Genomic DNA, 20,561 nt, shown 5'->3' with positions numbered 1-20,561 from the left:
TGGAGGCAGAGAGGATGTTACTAATGTTATGTTGTTGGTGCGATGTTAAGAGGACGCTTCTAATAAAGTTGCATACGAGTACACAGTGGATTCATGTTTATTTTTATTGTCATAGGATCATGATTGGTAGCAAGCCTGAACCTATCATATTACATATTGATGTCAGACATGAAACGTTGTCAGAATAACAAATTTAAATACAGCCTGAATAATGAGGACATGCTCGTTCCTCCTTTAACTTAGCCCAATAAATATCGTAAGTTTGACAATTATATTTAAAAATACCACAGTTTTTACACCGGTTGCATAATTTTATTTTGTGTATTTATCCATCCCACCCTAAAAGCTGGTCTGTGAAAATATTTTCTGACATTAAACTGGTCCGTGGCCCAAAAAATGTTGGGGACCACTGCCTTAACCCACAACCAGCAGTGAAATTACCACCCGGTTGGCGCTGGGAGGCAGAAGCCTATGTATATATATGGATTGCATGCGGAAGCTTTGGTTTAGCTAAGTTCTCTTGCTACTTCTGGAGTGTCTCTGATTTAAATACCTGTACTGAGCATTGCTCTCAGAGAAAATAGCAGCAAAATATTCTCCTTTATTCAAATTATTGCAGTATTTAAATTGTGTCTGTCGTGGTAGAATAATTTTGTAGTCATTTAAAGATGTCTTCTCATTTACAGATTCTCTAGGAATAAATTAGCTCCACCTTTGGGAATCTATTAAATGTCTGGACCATATTGAAGGTGCCTTGAGAGGCACTGGTTTCAGCATCTTCACTTGTGTGTGTGTGTTCAGCTGCCTTCTCTGAGCTCAGTGGAGAGCCCTGCAGCCCCGCCACCTTAGCTGAATCCTCGCTCTGCCACTTAATAATGTGCACTCCTGGGCACAGTTCCTCATACGTTTTGGGTTTTTTTGTTTGTTTGTTTGTTTGTTTGTTTTGTATTTTTCTGACTGGGGTGCTGCACAATGGAGAAGAATAAAAAGACTTGATTCTTGTTATCTTGGTACTCAGTTTCCAGTGTTTGTTACGTGAATTAAGAACAAAGCACCTATTTTCCTGACTTTTGTATCCTCACAAGCTGATATTTGCTCTACGTAGTAATTTTGTCTCCATATCTGTTAGGAGACAACTAACATTCTTTTCATTTCACCACACTCTATACTTTAATCATACCATTACTCAGGAAATCTCACATTTATCTTCCTCTCTCTCTTTCTCTTTTAAAATACAAAGACAAAATGAATTGTATGTAGTAATCTAATGAGTAGATATTATTTCAGAATGAGGGTGATGATGTTTCAGATGTTTATCTAGCTTTATTGCCAGGGAGTGTGACCATTTTGTTTCCAAATAAGATTATTCAAATACCTATAACAAGATCGCCAAAAAATATTCTTTTATCTTTCCCACTCAAGAACTAATTACTCTTCTGTAGTATATTACAACTTAATCCACAAAACTTAGTTCACATACATTCCAGAAAAAGCATTTGAACATAACCCCCACCCCAAAACCTAGACCTTTAAAATGGGAAATTATGAAGTTGTCCTGCATTAGCAGAAACCCTCTACATTTGGACAATGTGTTACATCATCCCTGTGGGACTATGCTGAGCCTAGAGTCTAGGCCCTAGACAATCTTACTGTCAGTTCAGTACTCACAGATTTTCTACAGGTAAATTCAAAACAGGCATGAACTCACCAAGAAAACTAACAAAATCCATGAAAAAGAAGACACAGTGCCTAAAGTCAGTAGAAACAACAAAAAAAGCAGATTATAGAAACTTCATGTATTGGAAGTTCAGATGCAGAATATAACTAATATGATTAGTTCTGTATAGGCATATAAGTTTACATAAAATAAGCATGCTTAAAGTGTTTAGGAAATAATAGAGGGAATTGGAAATATGAGCAATGTACTGTATAAGAAACAATTTTTGAAAAATTGGATTAAAAAACCACATAATAGCTATAGAAAGAAATATATAATTATTGCAACTAAAAACTCTGTGGAGTCCTGGCTGAGTCGCTCCTTAAATAAAGCACTGATCCGGCACACCAGGGGTTGTGGGTTCGATCCCCCATTAGGGGACAAACAAGAAGTAGTCAATGAGTGCACAAGTAAATGGAACACCTAAGTGAAACAAGTTGATGCTTCTCTCTCTCCCTTCCTCCCTTCTCAAAATGAATGAACAAATTAAAAAAATTAAAAAAAAAATAGTGCTGACCAGGTGGTGGCCCAGTGGATACAGCATCGGACTGGGACACGGAGGACCCAGGTTTGAAACTCGGAGGTCACGGGCTGGAGCACAGGTTCACCAGCTTGAGCACAAGACCGCTGGCTTGAGAGTGGGATCATAGACATGACCCCATAGTCACTGGCTTGAGCCCAAAGGTCACTGGCTTGAAGCCCAAGGTCTCTGGCTTGAGCAAGGGGTCATACACTCCTCTGTACACCCCCCAGTCAAGGCACATATGAGAAAGCAGTCAATGAACAACTAAGGTGCTGCAATGAAGAATTAATGCTTCTCATCTCTCTCCCTTTCTTTCTATCTGTCCCATCTTGTCTGTCTATCTGTGCCTATCTGTCACACTCTCTGTCTCTGTCACAAAAAAACAAACAAAAAACCTGTGGACTCATTTAAAATAAATTAGAACAGCTCAAGAGAATATTAGTAAACAGAAGTAGCTCTGAATAATGCCTAGAGCACAGTAAAACAAGAAAGAGAGACTATGGAAGCGAAGAAGTATGAAATATGGAGGAAAGAGAAAGAATGTCTCACATTCTTCTAATCACATTTCCAAAAAGGGTGTAGGGAGAATGGGAAAGAGGAAATATTTGAAAATATTTGGCTGAAATTTTCCAGTCTTGATTAAAGATACAAATTTTTAGTTTCAGGAAGAACAATTGACCTCAAGTAAAATAAATAAGAATAAAATCTTATACAGTATTTTACCCTGATTGCAAAAGACAAATAGATGACTTTAAAAGTAGCCAAATAGAGCCTGGACAGGTTGTGGCGCAGTGGATAGAGTGTTGGCCTGGGACACTGAGGACCCGTATTCAAAACTCCGAGGTTGCCAGCTTGAGCCTAGGCTCACTGTGGCTTGGCTGGAGCCACCTGATCAAGGTACACAAGTGAAAGCTATCAGTGAACATCTAAGGTTTCACAACAAAGAATTGATGCTTTCTGTCTCTCCCTCTTTTTCTTTCTTTTGCAAAAAAAGAAAGGTAGCCAAATAGAAAAGATGGATTACTGAACAAAACAAGTAAATAAACTAAAAGCTAATTTCTAAAGCAATGATCGAAGCCAAAAACAGTAGTCAAGGTTTGAGTGAAAAGATCAATTTTTAATTTCATATTTAGTACAACTATCTTTCAATAATAGGGCTCAAAAACATTTTCAGACAAAAAATGGCAGAATGTATCATCAACTGACCAAAACTAGAGAAAATTCTAAAGGTTGCACTTCAGGTAGAAGGGAAAAGAATATTATGAAATAAAGTACAATGTTAAAAAAAAAGTAAATACAGTTGTGGATAAAAGATTTGCAGTTGTAATACAAGTAAATAATAAAATAATTAATATATAATAAAAGAAAAACTCAGTTTCACATACAACTGTAAACGTACATTTGCCCCACCCATTATATCACCATTCTTGAAAAGTGGATTGTATAAACTAACAAGAACATCTACTTAGTGGAGATGAACAAAAATGGAATTTTATGAAATATTTAATTTTTTATTTAATTGAGAAGAGTATAAATATATTGATTAGAGATGTATAAAGGAAGATTTACTAGGAAGATACCAACCAAAAAAAAACCCTGATATAACTATATTAGTATCAGATTACAATTAAGGCAAAAAAGATCATTAGAGATACATAAAGATTACTAATAATATGCATAATGGTAAAAGGTTTAATTCACAAACACACATGTACACACTAGACAGATATAGAATTCTAAACATATGCATCTCAAAACAGATTAAAATATAAAGAAAAATTGATAGCTCCACATAGAGAAATTGATTCATAACTATTAAGAAGATATTACTACAACTCTCAGTAATAAATCAAACAGACCAAAAAATCAGTGAGTACCAATAAATTAAAGCTTCATTAAATGGATATAGGTAGAACTCTGCATCCAGCAATTAGAGAAAACACATTCTTCTCAAGATATGTACAAAATTATATGTACAACTTTGTAAAAGTAAGTTTTAACACATCACAACTGGTATCATTTAACTCATATACACCGATCAGAATACAATTAAGTTAAATATTCATAACATATTTGAAAGCATTTATTTGAAAATAAAATAAAACACAATTTATGGGTCAGAAAGATCAAAATGGAAATTTAAAAATAAATGTAAAAAATATGAAAAATTGTGGGATACAACTAAAAAATACTTAGAGTGAAATGATATTAAATTATTAAACTAAAAAAGTTTAATAATATATTTATTTACACAAATTAAAAGACATCCCATATTCATGGATTAGAAGACTTAATATTAAGATGACAATATTACCCGAAGTGATATACAGCCTTCTTTGTCAGAGAAATTCTTCTTACTCCCTTGGACATGGGGCTTTCCCACCCTGATAGAAGCTCTGCAATGACCTTTGTGGAAATAACCTGGCAGGTGTTGGGGAAGCCAATTATCTTCACTCTTTACCCCTAACATCCCTCATTGCCTTGAACCCTACTATCAGTAATGTGCTAAAGACAGCTTGTATCACCTACAAAGGCTAAATGTTAAATTTACAGGAATTTAGTTAAGTTGGTTGGTAAACACAGCCATTGTTAAATATTCTTACAATTAAATAATCACTTGAAAACCAAAGGTGATAAAAACTCAATATGTCATCATTTCCCAGTAATTAACAACTTCCTGCTATTCTCTGTACTCTGGCGGTAATTTATCCCTATTATATCTGGGTATCAGAGGTAACCTAGAATAGTGTGCTACTTCCACTTCTCTTTGGATTTTGGAGGCCACATTTAGATGTGCTGTGTCAACACTTTTCTTTAGTAATCTGAGAGGTTGCCAAGCTCTGAGGGCAGCCTGAAGCAAAAGAAAGCTTTTAGCTGGCCCAGCAAGCTCTGCCCTTTGACCCAATGAATCCAGCGGGCTTGGAGGACCTGTGGCACACAGCCTGCTCTGGCAGGTCCAGAAAGCAAATCAGAGCACAGGTCCCAGGGGATGTCAGCTGAGCTGTGAACTTTGAAGCAGAGAACAATTCTTTATTGGAGAAACCAATCTTGGTTTGTTGCATGGCACTAGTAAATACAGAACTTTGCTCATCAAACATTAGGTAACCAAGCAACTGGTACTCATCATAACCTGAGGTCACCTGGCCCACCAAGCCACAACGTCAACTAACATTTAGTGTGCATGCACATGTGCTGGGCATTTTACTTGTAACATTTCCTTTCAGCCTCCCCACAATTCTGGCAGATAGTACTGCTATTACTATTATCCCCAACTGAGAACCCTCAAGCAGAAAGGAGATAAGCCATTTGCCCCCAAATCATATAGTTCATAACTAGCAGAGCTTCATTTGAACCCAAGCCCTTTGCTCCAAAGTCCCCATGTTTAACTACAAATTATAGTGCTGGTCATGATCAAGTGGAAGTCTTTCATATAGCACTAGGTATAATCAGGAACTGAAGACACAACAAACGGTATGGTGTCATCGTTCCTACCGCACAACTTTTCTTCTTCAGCCTACACATATGACCTTGGGACCTTCTCAAAGTCCAGGGGACAAAACAGACAACTGGCACAATGTGATGGCACCAGCACAGGTGGCCCACCACAACACTGTAGCCCAGTGGTCGACAAACTCATTAGTCAACAGAGCCAAATATCAACAATACAACGATTGAAATTTCTTTTGAGAGCCAAATTTTTTAAACTTAAACTATTTATATATAGGTAGGTATATTCCTTATTGAGGTAGCACCCACAGGTGGTATTTTGTGGAAGAGCCACACTCAAGGGGCCAAAGAGCCACATGTGGCTCATGAGCCATGGTTTGCCCACCAGGGCTACAGTGTAGCCCAACTAAAGGGAAGACTGAAGAACAACAAAGAAGAGAATTTTCCAGCAGACAAAATTTTAAGTATTTCACCCTGTTGAATATTTTGAAAGAAAAAATGTTCTGAGGTACTATGACAGTAGTGGCTGGGTTAGCTCAACAGACAGACTCTGGGAAGGATCAAGAATGTAGTGCTGATGACAAGCATATTGGGAGAAAGAGGTATACAGGAGATCTCTCAACTGGATCCAGAGCATGAGGATATTGGATTCTATGTGAATAACCACCCGCAGGCCTCCACGGAACAGGAAGCACCCAGTAATTGGGGGAGAGCTTGGCCTACCTTCTGTGTGTTGGTCAGCCTTGCTTCTTTTTCTAGGCACTCCTATGTTGCCTAGTGATCTCATGGACAGAGTGGGCACAAAAGCAGAAATGCAGCTGTGCGCGCCTTTAGCAACTTGGACTTCTCCTCACCAAAGATGATCTGGCTACTGTTTCTGGTGAACAAATACTTGTCCAGTGATTAAAACAAAACTTGAATCCCTGTTGTGAATCAGGGTTGAATGTACCAAAGCCAGGAACAATGGGGCCAAGAAAATAAATGGATTCTCTCTATACAACCACTGCCATTGCCATCTCCTGCTCAGCACTTAAGTGTCAGAATCCTGGGACTGCAAGTCAAAATCCTGCCCAAGCTGGCCTAGTAGAACTGGTTGCCGCTGGGCTTGCAGGGGAAGCAGGTCTCCCTTTGGGGCTCATGTAAGTACCAAACGTGATGAACCAAGACATTCGAGATGTCAGGGAAAAGTGGCTTTATTTGTTTGTTTGTTTTTTATTCATTTTAGAAAGGAGAGAGAGAGGAGGAGAGAGAGAGGAGAGAGAGAAGGAGGGAGGATCAGGAAGCATCAACTCCCATATGTGCCTTGACCAGGCAAGCTCAGGGTTTCGAACCGGCGACCTCAGCATTTCCAGGTCGACGCTTTATCCACTGCACCACCACAGGTCAGGCAAAAATGGCTTTATTTGAATAACAACTTACTCTAGATTTGGGTTTACTCTCCTGTTGAACAAACTTCTGCATACACCAAGAGTCACAGTCTTCTGGAATGGTTATTCGCCACCTGGGATTGCACCCAACACTGGTCCTTGCTAAGAAACTAATTTTACAGCAATAGGCTCACTATATGGGGTTCACTGGTACTATCATGTATTCTATCACCTAAGGTGTCCGGCCTCGCGGTGAGTATAGTAAAGACTCACTCACAGAACTAATTATAAAGTAGTTAGTCCGGCATATAGATTATGGAGATGGGATCATGACAGACCAGGAGGATGGGAGTTCATCACCCAGAGATATTCTATTTTAAGACAGATGCAGTATTGATGAAACATTGGGACTCAATATCTTTTTAATAAATTCCATTTAATTAATTTGTCCAGCATGAGTTTCATAGGGAAATTTCTAGAAGGATATATTCCAATGAGTGGAGAGTGATTATTGTTGACTCCTTAGGAATTGTTTGAATTTTCTACATTATTTTTGTTAGTCTATATACCATATTTCCCCATGTATAAGATGCACCCTTTTAAAATAATTTGGGGTCTAAAAACTGGGTGTGTCTTATACAGTGATTGTAGTTTTTTTATTTGCGTTTCCTGCTTTTTTGCACTTGTGTTTGCGCTCATTGTTGAAGACAGCGATTCATCATCAAACACAGATGAGGACAAGCTAATGGGTGGGAGTTTTGACAGTAATGAGGAGTTGTATGAATTTTATGGTGAATAAAATTTGAGTTCAATAACTTTATGTAATACATTTTTTTTTCAAATTTTGGGCCCCCAAATTAATGTGTGTCTTATATATAGGGGAATACAGTATTCTGATTTTCTTAATTTCAGCATTAACATTTTAAATAAAAATAACTAAAAAATTATTTTGAAATACATGTCATCTTGAGTTTCCATTAAGTTTTATGATCTATGACCTTATGTTACAGGTACACATTTATTATCAAGACTAATACACCTAAAAGGGGGGGGGACCTCAGAAAGCTTAATTCAAAGTGAAACAAACTTATATTCTAAAGAAAGAATGAAAGACATAATCACTCAAAACCAAGGAAAATACTACTCTGGGAAAAAGCAAAGGATAATTATACTTTTATTTATAGTTTTATTTATTTTTACAAATACCTGGTATAACTACATTACATTGAAAATACTACAACTATATAAAAAGACTATGTGTGAATGGACCTCACATTTAGCAAAAGTATATAAAGTGTTGATCAACGAAAACAGAAGTCCATTGTGAAATGTTCACAAGTGTTAGGTATAAAATTCCCAGATATCTTCAAGGGGAAGCTGTGCATCCATGGTGGGACACGCACCACAAATTCTCTTTAATGTTTAATGAGTGAGTGAGGAAAATAACCAGTATAATACAGTAAATAAAATCTATCATCATTTTCCCAAATTCTTTACGCTGAGTTATTTAATAGGAGACTCATTACACCTGCATTTATACTACCTTCTTGATTTGTATCTTCTCAAGAAACTGAAAGAAAAAAAGAAGATGAGAGAAACTTTAATTAGATTGGCAAACAAATATTGCCCAGTCCTGCCCACAACCACAACCATACCCAAATTCACACTCTCACACTCTGTAACATATAACCTCATGCGTCTCAAAATCTCCTGCTGATAATAAGACCTTAACAGATGTTGCACTGTGGAAGGTAGTTGAAAACATCAGAAACACCTAGATCTAATTTACACTTGTTTGGTACCAAGTCCAGCCCAGCCCAGCTCGGCACAGCCTTGCGCTGTCCTTCCTGCTACTGAACCTGGCTCTTCTCCGTGGAGCAGACATAATGAAGTGATGGTAAAGCACAGAGCAGATGACCCAGCAGCAGATACTAGAATGTGCATATAAGTGTATATGCTCATGTAGCATATGACTGTGTACACACATACATACACAGACATTAGAGGAGGTAAAAGAGAATGAATGCTCATACATAAATTTTAATAAGTAATGACATTGTGTGTGTGTGTGTGTGTGTGTGTGTGTGTGTGTGTGTGATATTATATGAGTGCATGCATATATAAAAACTTCACTGTAATAGATTCCCTCCTCTCTCTTGGTTGAAACCTTATCACTAAAGTGGAGGATATAAAATGCAAGAACGAAGGACTCGGGTGTAGACAGGCCCTCGTTCCGCTGGAGTTAAAGCAGTAGAGAGTGCAGCCACTACGTCAGGCAGCCTTCCTTCTCCCCAACACTGAGCTCAGTGTCCACTAATAGAATGGGCTAAACCTACAGGGGACAAATCTAAATGGAAAAACCGTGTTCTTCCCCTAAGAATGTTAAGATAGAACTTAGTCATTACAATGTTGAGAACAAAAAATTATATTACATATAGACTATATATACAGATATATATAAGTATAAATCTATGTATAAATATAGATACATAGCCACAGCAAGAGGAATATATGTGTGTATATATAGACCCATTTATATATCACATAATTATACTTATGCTTAAGTATATTTACATATGTGACATAAATATATTATCATATACAAAATCACAATTATATAAACACATATAAGCATATTTTATATATCATCCACATGAAGATATATACACATACTTATGTGACCCTTATATGGATTAGGTAGTTATTATGAGTACACAAATGCATTTAAGTATATTAAACATAACTGGTAGGTCTGTCATTGCTGCTGAGGTAGAGGAGAAATTTCATCCCAGTTATATAACGGAGACATTCTGCCCCATCTCTGCCTCGTGCTTTAGACCTCGCCTCACTTGGCCTAATTTTCATTGAAACCAGCCTGGATCTGAGCTTGGTCAATATACAGGGTGTAGCAAAAATAGGCTTAAAGTTGTTTGTATGAAAATCATTCCAATAATTAGTAACTCATAATACAAGAATAAAATCCGTATTTCCTGTCACAACTGTATGTTGCCCCATCCTGTATTTATTTGCCAGTAAGTATAGGCTATTGTTAATTCTATGACTGGGGAAAAAAGAGAAATTCTGTATCCCATTTCCAGGAACTTGGGCCATCTAGGCTGCACGGCCTCAGAGACAACATGGGATGTGTATGCAGAGGACACTGGGCAAGCACGGGTCTTCTCACTAGCTCCAGACTTGGCCCCGTGCCTAGCTGGCTTCCTGTTGGTGATGGGGCAGGTCTGGGTGCAGAACTTCCCCCTCTGTGGTCCCGTCTGCCAGCCTCCCACCGCACCCCATTACACGTTGTTGTTGTCGTCGTCATCTTCCAAGGGGACTGCTCTGCTCTGGGTAGGAGTAGGAGGATTCCAGGCTGCTCTGCTCCGGGTAGGAGTAGGAGATGGAGCCAGCTTCACAGTTAACGGAGGGAGAGGAGAAGGGTAAAAGTAGAAATCAGGGAGAAGACAGAGACCCTGGCAGGCCCCCAGAAAGTAAACTTTCGCCCTGGTCCGTTTCCACATGAGCCTGACATTAATGATACAAGGCACAGCCATTTGCCCTTCGATGTGGAAGCAAAGGAAACTTAAATACTTCCTGGAAAATTCAGTTTTTCAGTAGCAGTCAGTGTGTGCCAGGCACAAGCCCTGTACATGGTTCCCTTTTACTTCGGTGCTATTAAGGCCCAACCCAAGGCAGGTGTATCTGCGGGAAAAAAGCACCTCTGACCGCAGAAACCACGAAGGCAGAATAAAAAGAGAAAAATGCCGAATCCTAATCTCGGCCCTGGTCTGGGGTAAAGCATGTCCTTGGCTTCCAGGGCCCTGGTCCTGGTGAGCGCCCAGAAAAGAAGTGTTTTCATTTTGTCAGGATGTGGCCGCCTTCCCTTGAACTGCTGTGAGCCCCTCAGCAGGTCTTGCTGAAATGACCTTGTACTCACTCTTGGCATCCTGTAGCCCTTCCTCAGAATGAATTCCTTAAAGGCAACTGGTCCATGAAGTCTGGCAAACAACTCCTCCTAAAAGAAGGTCCACATTTTTTTTCAAAAGCTGTCAACAGTCAGAAGCTTGAGTTCATACTTTCCTAACTAGAAGCATTTGACCCTCTAGAAAACACCTCATTTTATACCTCTCCCTCATTTGGAAATATGTGTGTAGGTTATATTCATAAGATAATAACTGTAAAGGCTTTCAAAAGGTGTACAACTTTCTCACTTTTCCTCCACTTTCTTCTAACCCTTATATTAAGGATATGACATACATTGTAGTAATTAGACAAATACTGACCTAAAATGTCTGGAATCTAACCAACTGAAGAATAACAATTGTGATATCGTGGTTTATACATTATTTGCAAAGATATATGTACCCCCCATATTCATTGCAGCGCTATTTACAGTGGCCAAAACATGGACACAATCAAAGTGTCTCTCAATAAATAAGTAGATAAAAAAGAGGTTGCTGCGGACCAGCGCAGCTCCTAATAACAGTGCGGAATTAAGGAAATGCTTATTAAAAAAAAAAAAAAAAGGAAGAAACCAGGAGGACTCTTCAAATGCTGATGGCAATATCCCAGTGCCCCATAGCCCCAGTTTGCTTTATTATATAGCCATACGCAAATCAAGAAAGTCCTTGATACAAAGTTACCCATCTGAGGCTAAAACAGGAACTCTTCCAAGGCATAAACAGGAATCCCCCCACCATGCATAAGTGAAATCAACCAACATCTGAATAAACAAAGAGGAAGAGGAAGGGCAAGTAAATTGCTTCCAGCAACTTAAGGAAGCAAGTGAATTGGGTGCAAATACTCAGCCTCATAGCCAATATGGAGGTGAAGGGGTGAGAACTTAGCCTTTTGCTAAGCCTTGAATCTACGATGGCTTTTTGCCATTTATGGTTCACAACATATCCCCCTTTTCTTTTTTATTTTTAATTTGTATGCTGAGATTTGCACTCATCTGATTTCCTAGTTTCCCTGATTCTAATTTGGAGGCAGACTGAAAAAATACAGAATAAACACAAAATTAGTATAGCCAATGCTAACAGATACCCAAACAAATATTCTAATACATTACAGTGATTAAAGCCTTTAAGCAAATTCTTGGCCAATATAACAAGAATCTATAAAAGAGAAATGTCCTTAATATGTTCACCAAGTCCAAGTTGGCACCAAAACTATTCCAAATCCCTGCAAATGCAACCCAACCCCAATTCAGTCCATTAGGAGCTGTCACAGGAGCAGGAGTCCAGGAAAAGTCCACATCCAGGAAAAGTCCGCATGGCACTGGAATTGTCACATTTCTATACTTTGCAGCTCATGTCCAAGTTCCAATGACCACTGCTTCTAGCTGGTAATGATTCAGGTAGACTGGAAAAGCCATCTGCAGCATGTATGAAGATGGAGCTTCCATTTTCTTTAAACTGGAAAGGTGAACCCAGGGGGCCTTTCCCTGGAGCTTTACAGCCATGGGGTGGTGAGGAGAACCTTGGGATACACTAAGTTGGGTGGTAGAGGTAATTTGTAAGTTGGCAAAAATGAAAAAAGGAGCTCTAAATTAGGAGTAGGTCCTAAAATATGAGTGGGGCATTGAGGCAGGAGGAATAAAGGAAAGACTATATATTAAACAAAGCAACAGAAAATAGGACTATCAACACCCACAACAGAGATCTTCAAGGGAAGAATAAAAAACCAGACTATTCAGGCAAGACATAGTTAAGTGGCCCTTGTGTAAATGAGATCAGTTTACCTACTACTTGGAAAAAATACCCTAGGCTCGTCCACAGTGATGTAGATGGGGCCAGTGGCCCTAGGCACCTTTAGCAGCAGGCTGGGCAAGGTTAGGTCACAGGTGGCTGGAGCAGGGCTGGAAGAGACTGAACCCTCTCTTAGAAGAGTGAGGGGGAAGCCTACCTTCCAGTGTCCCTTCTTTCTCACAGCAAAGGCATGTAAGCCTGGCAGGCTTTGACTCAATGACCTTCCTTTCCACTATTGAAGCAGGGCCCAGATGGAGTCCTATGAGACCCCTTTGGGGCATTGGAGCCTTTAAGGGCGTATCCCAAGAGCTGGTATTTCACCTGATCTCTATTGGGCTTTTTCTGCCTCTTGGTACCTTAAAAACCATGCTCAGAAGATCTCGCTGAGGGGTTTGAGGATCCCATTCACCTATATAAACCTTTTCTGTATATCTGGAGCTATTTGGAAAAAGACAAAACAGTGTTATTAGCTGGATCAAATAAAAGAGGGTAGAAGTTTGCAGGAGAAAAAGATTTGGCATCTCCTGTTCATCAGCATTCAAAAGAAAAATTTTAAAGATAAGGTAGATTTGCAGGAGTTCCAGGATATGACTCCCCCTTTTATATTTTTTAAATTGACCTTAAATATTTGCTGGGTACACTTTAATAATACCTTGACTTTAAAGATTTTAAGAAATACCCGTAATTTGAAAGGTTTACAAAATATAGTAAATGCTTTTGCTACATATGCAGGAGCATTGTCAGTTTTAATCACATCAGGAAGTCCAATAATAGAAAATGCATACAGACAATGAGCTATAACATGCTTAGCAGCCTCCCCTGTTCTGGCAGAGGCTACTATAAATCCAGAATAAGTATCCACTGTAACGTGGACAAAGGACTGTTTGCCAAATGAAGGTATATGAGTAACATCCATTTGCCAAAGTTGTCCTGATAGGAGTCCTTGAGGGTTAATTCCAAATGAAGGGAGAGATTGTAGTATAGGACTCCTTGGACAGGATTTAACCATCTGCCATGCTGCCTCCCGAGAACGTTGAAACTGTTTACACAGGGCTGCAGCGTTCTGGTGATGAATAGTATGAGACTGAATTGGTTGATCTGTCATGGTTGCTCCAATAATTTTCTTTTGGGTAGCTTGATCAATAAGGACATTCCCTTGTGCTAAAGCTCCAAAAAGCATGGAGTGAGCTCAAATATATCCTAGAAAACGTGGACCTCTATGTTGACGTACAAGTCTTTGAAGAAGGAGGAACTGCTGAAATAGTTCTTCAGCAGTTGTTCCTAAGACAGCAGTCTCTATGGTGGAAACAACCATAAATAAATATTTGCTGTCCGTATATAGATTAAAGGAGGAATATGGCAAATGCTGAAAAGCCATGATAATGGCATGTAATTCTAGTCTTTGAGCTGATTTCAAGGCAAATTATTTTAGTATAAATTTGTCCATTGATTATTAAGCCTGCTATTCCTGAGCTAGACCATTAGTAAAGACTGTAGGTGCTTCAGGAATGGGCTCATTAACAATTGTTTCAGGAAAAGCAAATGTAGTAATTAATGAAAATTGAACTATTTTATCAGCTGGGTAGTGAGAATCAATTTGGCTTGTAAAATTTGCAAAAGCAATTTGCCATTTAGTGGAAGTTCCCCAGAGCCATTGTTGTTGATCCTTTGAAAAAAGAACAATAATTTGAGGCTCAAAACCTATAAACTGTAAGAGTCGCCTACATCCCTTGACAATCAAGGAGGTGACAAGATCAAAATATGGAGATAAAACTTTCTTAGCAGTAACAGCTAAATGAATCCATTCAATAGGACTTGAAGCTTGCCACAATAGTCCCGTTGGAGTGTAACTTGAGGGACAAATTAGTAAAGCTATTGATTCCTCAAGATTTATGCGTTTTAGTTGTGCTTGTTGCAAGGCTTTTTCTACAGGCTTTAAAGCTTGTTGTCCTGCAGCTGTAAGTAGCCAAGGAGAAGCTGGTTCAGCTGAGCCTCTAAACAGGAGTCCCCAAACTGCGGCCCTCTGAGGCCATTTATCCAGCCCCCACCGCACTTCCGGAAGGGCACCTCTTTCATTGGTGGTCAGTGAGAGGAGCACTGTATGTGGTGGCCCTCCAACGGTCTGAAGGACAGTGAACTGGCCCCCTGTGTAACAAGTTTGGGGACCCCTGCAAGACTTTGTGGCTTCAGTTCCCTGGTAGTTAATTTCAAAGAAGGTCTAAGGCTTAGACTCTAAGCCAATTAATATCTCCTAATAATTTCTGGAAATTGTTTAAAGTTTGCAAATGATCTGTTCTAATTTCTAATTTTTGTGGACCAATTTGTTGTTCCTTAATAATTTGTCCTAAATAAGAAAAAGGTAAAGATTGCTGTACCTTTTCAGGAGCTATATAAAGTCCTGATTCTTTCAAAAATATTCTAGTTGTTGCAAAATGGTCAACACGGTGTCTTTATCTGAATGAGTAATAAGAATATTATTCATATAATGAATTATGTACATCTTAGGGTGCGGCCTTCATACTGGAGAGATAGCTTGAGAAACATATTTTTGGCACAAGGTAGGACTGTTAGGCGTACTTTGAGGCAAAACTCTCCACTGGTATTGCTCCATTGGAGCCTGGAAATTAAGTGAGGGAACACTGAATGCAAAACGCTTGCAATCCTCAGGGCTTAAAGGAATAGTAAAAAAGCAATCCTTCAAGTCAATAATTACAAGGTGATAATTTCTTGTAATGGCAGTTTAAGAAGGAAGTCCTAGCTGGAGAGGACCCATAATTTCCATAGTCTTATTTATTGCTCTCCAATCTTGTAATAGCCTCCAGTTCCTGATTTCTTTTTATTTTATTTTATTTTATTTTATTTTATTTTTTTTTGTATTTTTCTGAAGCTGGAAACGGGGAGAGACAGTCAGACAGACTCCCGCATGCGCCCGACCGGGATCCACCCGGCACGCCCACCAGGGGCGACGCTCTGCCCACCAGGGGGCGATGCTCTGCCCCTCCAGGGCGTCGCTCTGCCGTGACCAGAGCCACTCTAGCGCCTGGGGCAGAGGCCAAGGAGCCATCCCCAGCACCCGGGCCATCTTTGCTCCAATGGAGCCTTGGCTGCGGGAGGGGAAGAGAGAGACAGAGAGGAAGGAGGGGGTGGGTGGAGAAGCAAATGGGCACTTCTCCTATGTGCCCTGGCCAGGAATCAAACCCGGGTCCCCCGCATGCCAGGCCGACGCTCTACTGCTGAGCCAACCGGCCAGGGCACCTGATTTCTTTTTAATGACAAATATAGGCGTATTCCTTGGGCTATTAGATGGTTCAATGTGCCCAAGCCACTGTAGCTTGGCCACTTCTTGTACCAATTGAGCAGCTGCCCAAGGTTTCTCCTGAGAAAGGGGCCATTGGTCTACCCATACAGGATTATCTGATTTCCAAGTAATTGGGTCTGCACAATGCATTATTGGGGTAGCAGGAGCTATTAAGGCCCCTATGCTAAATTTTGATATCCTAATCCACACCTTCTGGTATTGGGTGCCACTTCTATGGGGGTGAGAATTCCCCACTGTTCTTTCCCTAGTCCTTTAGTGGGCAAAAATCCCATATTAAGCACTTGAGTATTGACTAAATTATTAGGACTGACAAGTAATACTCCCATATTTTTCAAAACATCTCTACCCCACAAATTAACTGGCAATCCAGGGAGTACATAAGGCTTAAAAGAATCCAGAATGACCTTCTTTATCTTCCCATTATAAAAACTAGAGCTTTTTGTTGAAGGGATTTGTAATTCTGTGGCTGCTGCATAAGTGGGCCAAAAAGGAGGCCAATGTAGCTTAGCAATAACAGATGCATCAGTTATTGTTATTTTAGATACTCCAGTATCTAAAAGTCCTTTAAATTTACACCCTTGTATTGTTAGTTCCATTTCAGGGCATTCCTGACCTATTTTTTGAATCCAATTGGAAAAATCAGGGGAGCCAAATCACCAATTTCCTTGGGGCCCCTTTTGCAGGATGTGGCCTGAGAAGCAGAATTAGCATCCTTATACTATTCTTCTAACTGCCTGAATTAGCCATGAGACAAATTCTTGAAATGACTTATTAGAGCCCTGCTTAATTTTGCTCAATTCCTTTGTTTTGCCTAACTGAGTATAACCTTATACATAAACAAGACAATTTACACATAACATAACACAAGTACAACATATAACTTTGATTAATCCTAATACTTAAATTGCTACTTGGCTCCTAACTCTGAACTCACCTCACAATGCACTAACCAAATCAGTAAGTCTTGAGGATCTACATTCTATTCTATTTAAATTTAAATGAGCACTCTTTACAAGTTCTAAAGTCGTTTTATTTTTTCTAAATATTAGAGCCAGCATTTACAATTTTTTTTATATAAATTTTTTTTATTTATTCATTTTTAGAGAGGAGAGAGAGAGAGGGAGAGAGACAGAGAGAGGGAGAGAGAGGAGAGAGAGAAGGGGGAGGAGCTGGAAGCATCAACTCCCATATGTGCCTTGACCAGGCAAGCCCAGGGTTTCGAGCCGGCGACCTCAGCATTTCCAGGTCGATGCTTTATCCACTGCACCACCACAGGTCAGGCCAAAGAGGAGTTTTACCCATCTCCTCTTAGGGTTTTTTTTTAAATTTATTCATTTTAGAGCAGAGAGAGAGAGGAAGAGAGAGAGAGGAGGAGCTGGAAGCATCAACTCCCATATGTGCCTTGACCAGGCAAGCCCAGGGTTTCGAACCGGCGACCTCAGCATTTCCAGGTCGACACTTTATCCACTGCGCCACCACAGGTCAGCATTTCCAATTTTTGCATGCAATAAAAAAGAACTTAATTCAGGCCTTAAAAACAGACACATTTTAGACAACATTAAACAAACACTAAACAGAAACAAGAATTAGACGAACCAGACAAACCAGAGAGAAACCCGGGATTTCAGAGACAACCAGATTAGAAAGATGTCTGCCTGATATTATTATTATTATTATTATTATTATTATTATTATTATTTTTGAAGCTGGAAACGGGGAGAGACAGTCAGACAGACTCCCACATGCGCCCGACCGGGATCCACCCGGCACGCCCACCAGGGGCGACACTCTGCCCACCAGGGGGCGATGCTCTGCCCCTCCAGGGCGTCGCTCTACCGCGACCAGAGCCACTCTAGCGCCTGGAGCACAGGCCAAGGAGCCATCCCCAGTGCCCGGGCCATCTTTGCTCCAATGGAGCCTTGGCTGTGGGAGGGGAAGAGAGAGACAGAGAGGAAGGAGGGGGTGGGGGTGAAGAAGCAAATGGGTGCTTCTCCTATGTGCCCTGGCCGGGAATCGAACCCGGGTCCCCCGCACGCCAGGCCGACGCTCTACCACTGAGCCAACCGGCCAGGGCCTGTCTGCCTGATATTAGTCAGGGCATTTTCTGACAGAGGGACTGAAAGATGTGACTAAACAAAACCTCCCCAAGAAAATTTGCTCTCAGCAGCTGCTGGGATATTTTCTATAGTCAGATCCAACACAGGTCCCCTGCCTCAAATTCCAGGCAAAGAATAAGAAAGAAACAAAATGATAATTCAGAAGATTGTAGTTAAAACATTAAAGAAAATCAGACCATGACAGAAAAAGCTGTAATTTTCCTAATACCTGAGTCTCCTATCCATTCTCAAGAAAGTTCAACTTCCACAGCAAATAATCACCCCGGAGAGACAAGCACAAGCAATTGCCTTCCAGTCATTTGGGGGAAAAGCCTTTGCATTAATAGTATCTAATAAACCAAGTGAAAAAGGGGCAGTAGGCCCATACTGAACACAAGCAAATTTAAGCTCTTTCAGAGTTCTAAAAGGTACAGGTTCATGTTCTCGCACTAGTCTCCCTGTATCATCCTGTCTTTCTACAACAGGTAAAGCCATTTATTGTTTCCTCTGTATTTCGAGCCTGGTCTATAGATTGTTGGAGAGGGGATTTCCCAGATTTTGAGCTACAGACTCTGGAATCAGCCCAATAAGGAAACGGAGGAACAGAGGGTTGAACGTAGGAAGGAGTTGAGGGCAGCGGAGGCCCCACGGCTAAGGCAGCCATAGCTGCAGATTTTTTATCCCCCAAGTCATCCTCAGACTCCAAGTTATCCTCATATTCACATCCCTCTGTTTCCAGCTCACCCTGATACTCTTCAGACAATGATTTGTCTTCATACGGAAACATTTCTACAAAAAAGTCCCTTATTTTTTACCCTACCTGTCCCATAATCTTTTACTCCCGCTTATACTTTCCCCCAAAACTTTCTTTACTCACTGTGCGCACTTCACTTTGGGGAGTTCCGTCACCTTCCTTCAGTTTCAGTTTCCTCGTACTCATACTCAAGTCTTCTGTTCGGGCGCCACTTGCCGCGGACCAGCGCAGCTCCTAATAACGGTGTGGAATTAAGGAAACACACTTATTAAGAAAAAAGGATGGAACTAGGAGGACTCTTCAAATGCTGATGGCAATATCCGAGTGCCCCATAGCCCCAGTTTGCTTTATTATATAGCCATATGCAAATCAAGAAAGTCCTTGATACAAAGTTACACATCTGAGGCTAAAACAGGAACTCTTCCAAGGCATAAACAGGAATCCCCCACCATGCATAAGCAAAATCAACCAACATCTGAACAAACAAAGAGGAAGAGGAAGGGCAAGTAAATTGCTTCAAGCAACTTAAGAAAGCAAGTGAAGTGGGTGCAAATAATCAGCATCATAGCCAATATGGAAGTGGAGGGGAGAGAACTTAGCCTTTTGCTAAGCCTCGAATTTACAATGGCTTTTTGCCATTTACGGTCCACAACAAGAGGTGGTACATATATACCATGGAAAACAACTCAGCCATAAGGAAAGATAAAATACTGTCATTTGTAACCACGTGAATGGAACTTGAGAATATTATGCTAAGTGGTATAAGCCAGACAGAAAAATCAAGAACCATTTCATTTCATTCATATGTAGGATGTAAAAGGGAAAGCAACAAATGAATAAACAAGACAAACAAACCAAACCTCATACACAGAAAACAGTATGGTGGTGACCAGAGAAAAGGGGGGTGAGGAGTAGTAAAGGCTAGAGATGGTCAAATGTACAGCAATTGAAAGAGACTAGACTTTAGGTGGTAAACATACGATGCAATAAACCAATGATGCATTGTAGAATTACACACTTGAAACCTATGAAACTTTATATATTAATGTCACCACAATAAATTTAATTAAAAAAAGAAAAATGTGTCTATATATATGTATGTGGTCTTCTTCCTAGAACAGGCACAGAGTTCTTAAATCCTTGGATTTCCTTGCTGATAAGGGACACAAAGGTAAAGGGAAGTCTTTTCTTATTCATAACAAATCCCTTTAAGTGTACAGGAGTTTATCTTAATGCAGTAATTTTCTGTAATCACATAGGTAGCCACATTTTGGGGCCTGGTTACCAGAAGCACCAATCATGTGATGGGACTTTCAAACCCCACCTCCCAGTGGCCAACACTCAATATTCCCTGTGTAATGAAGCCTCGATAAAACCCCGAAAGGATGAGGCTCACAGAGTTTCCAGGTTGGTAAATATGTGGAAGTTCTTCTCTCTAGAGAAGGCATAGAAGCTCCACGCATACCCTTCCTACATACCCCGCCCTCTCTTTCTCTTCCATCTGGCTGCTCCTGAGACGACCGCTTTATAATAAAATGGTAATCTAATAAGTGAGCTGTTTTCCTGAGTTCAGCAAGCTGCTCTAGCAGAT

The 20,561-nt window shown here is 40.1% G+C and overlaps 1 protein-coding gene across 1 annotated transcript in view; it reads right to left on the bottom strand.

Annotated features, from left to right (window-relative positions):
* Positions 1-8,231: 8,231 nt before the first annotated feature.
* Positions 8,232-20,561, bottom strand: part of FAM47E (family with sequence similarity 47 member E) — a 30,374-nt gene continuing 18,044 nt past the window's right edge. Inside the window, exons 7-10 of the mRNA XM_066386541.1 lie at positions 19,094-19,204; positions 10,989-11,066; positions 10,355-10,461; positions 8,232-8,624 (exon numbers count right to left, since the gene is read on the bottom strand). Coding sequence (XP_066242638.1) covers positions 8,594-8,624; positions 10,355-10,461; positions 10,989-11,066; positions 19,094-19,204 — 327 coding nt within the window. The 3' untranslated portion in view covers positions 8,232-8,593. The remainder of the gene's footprint in view (positions 8,625-10,354; positions 10,462-10,988; positions 11,067-19,093; positions 19,205-20,561) is intronic.

Source organism: Saccopteryx leptura, chromosome 5, assembly GCF_036850995.1.
Source record: "Saccopteryx leptura isolate mSacLep1 chromosome 5, mSacLep1_pri_phased_curated, whole genome shotgun sequence".
Classification (NCBI taxonomy): Eukaryota; Metazoa; Chordata; class Mammalia; order Chiroptera; family Emballonuridae; genus Saccopteryx; species Saccopteryx leptura.
The sequence above is the reverse complement of the archived record's forward strand: the minus strand, read 5'-3'. Positions and strand labels throughout refer to the sequence as shown.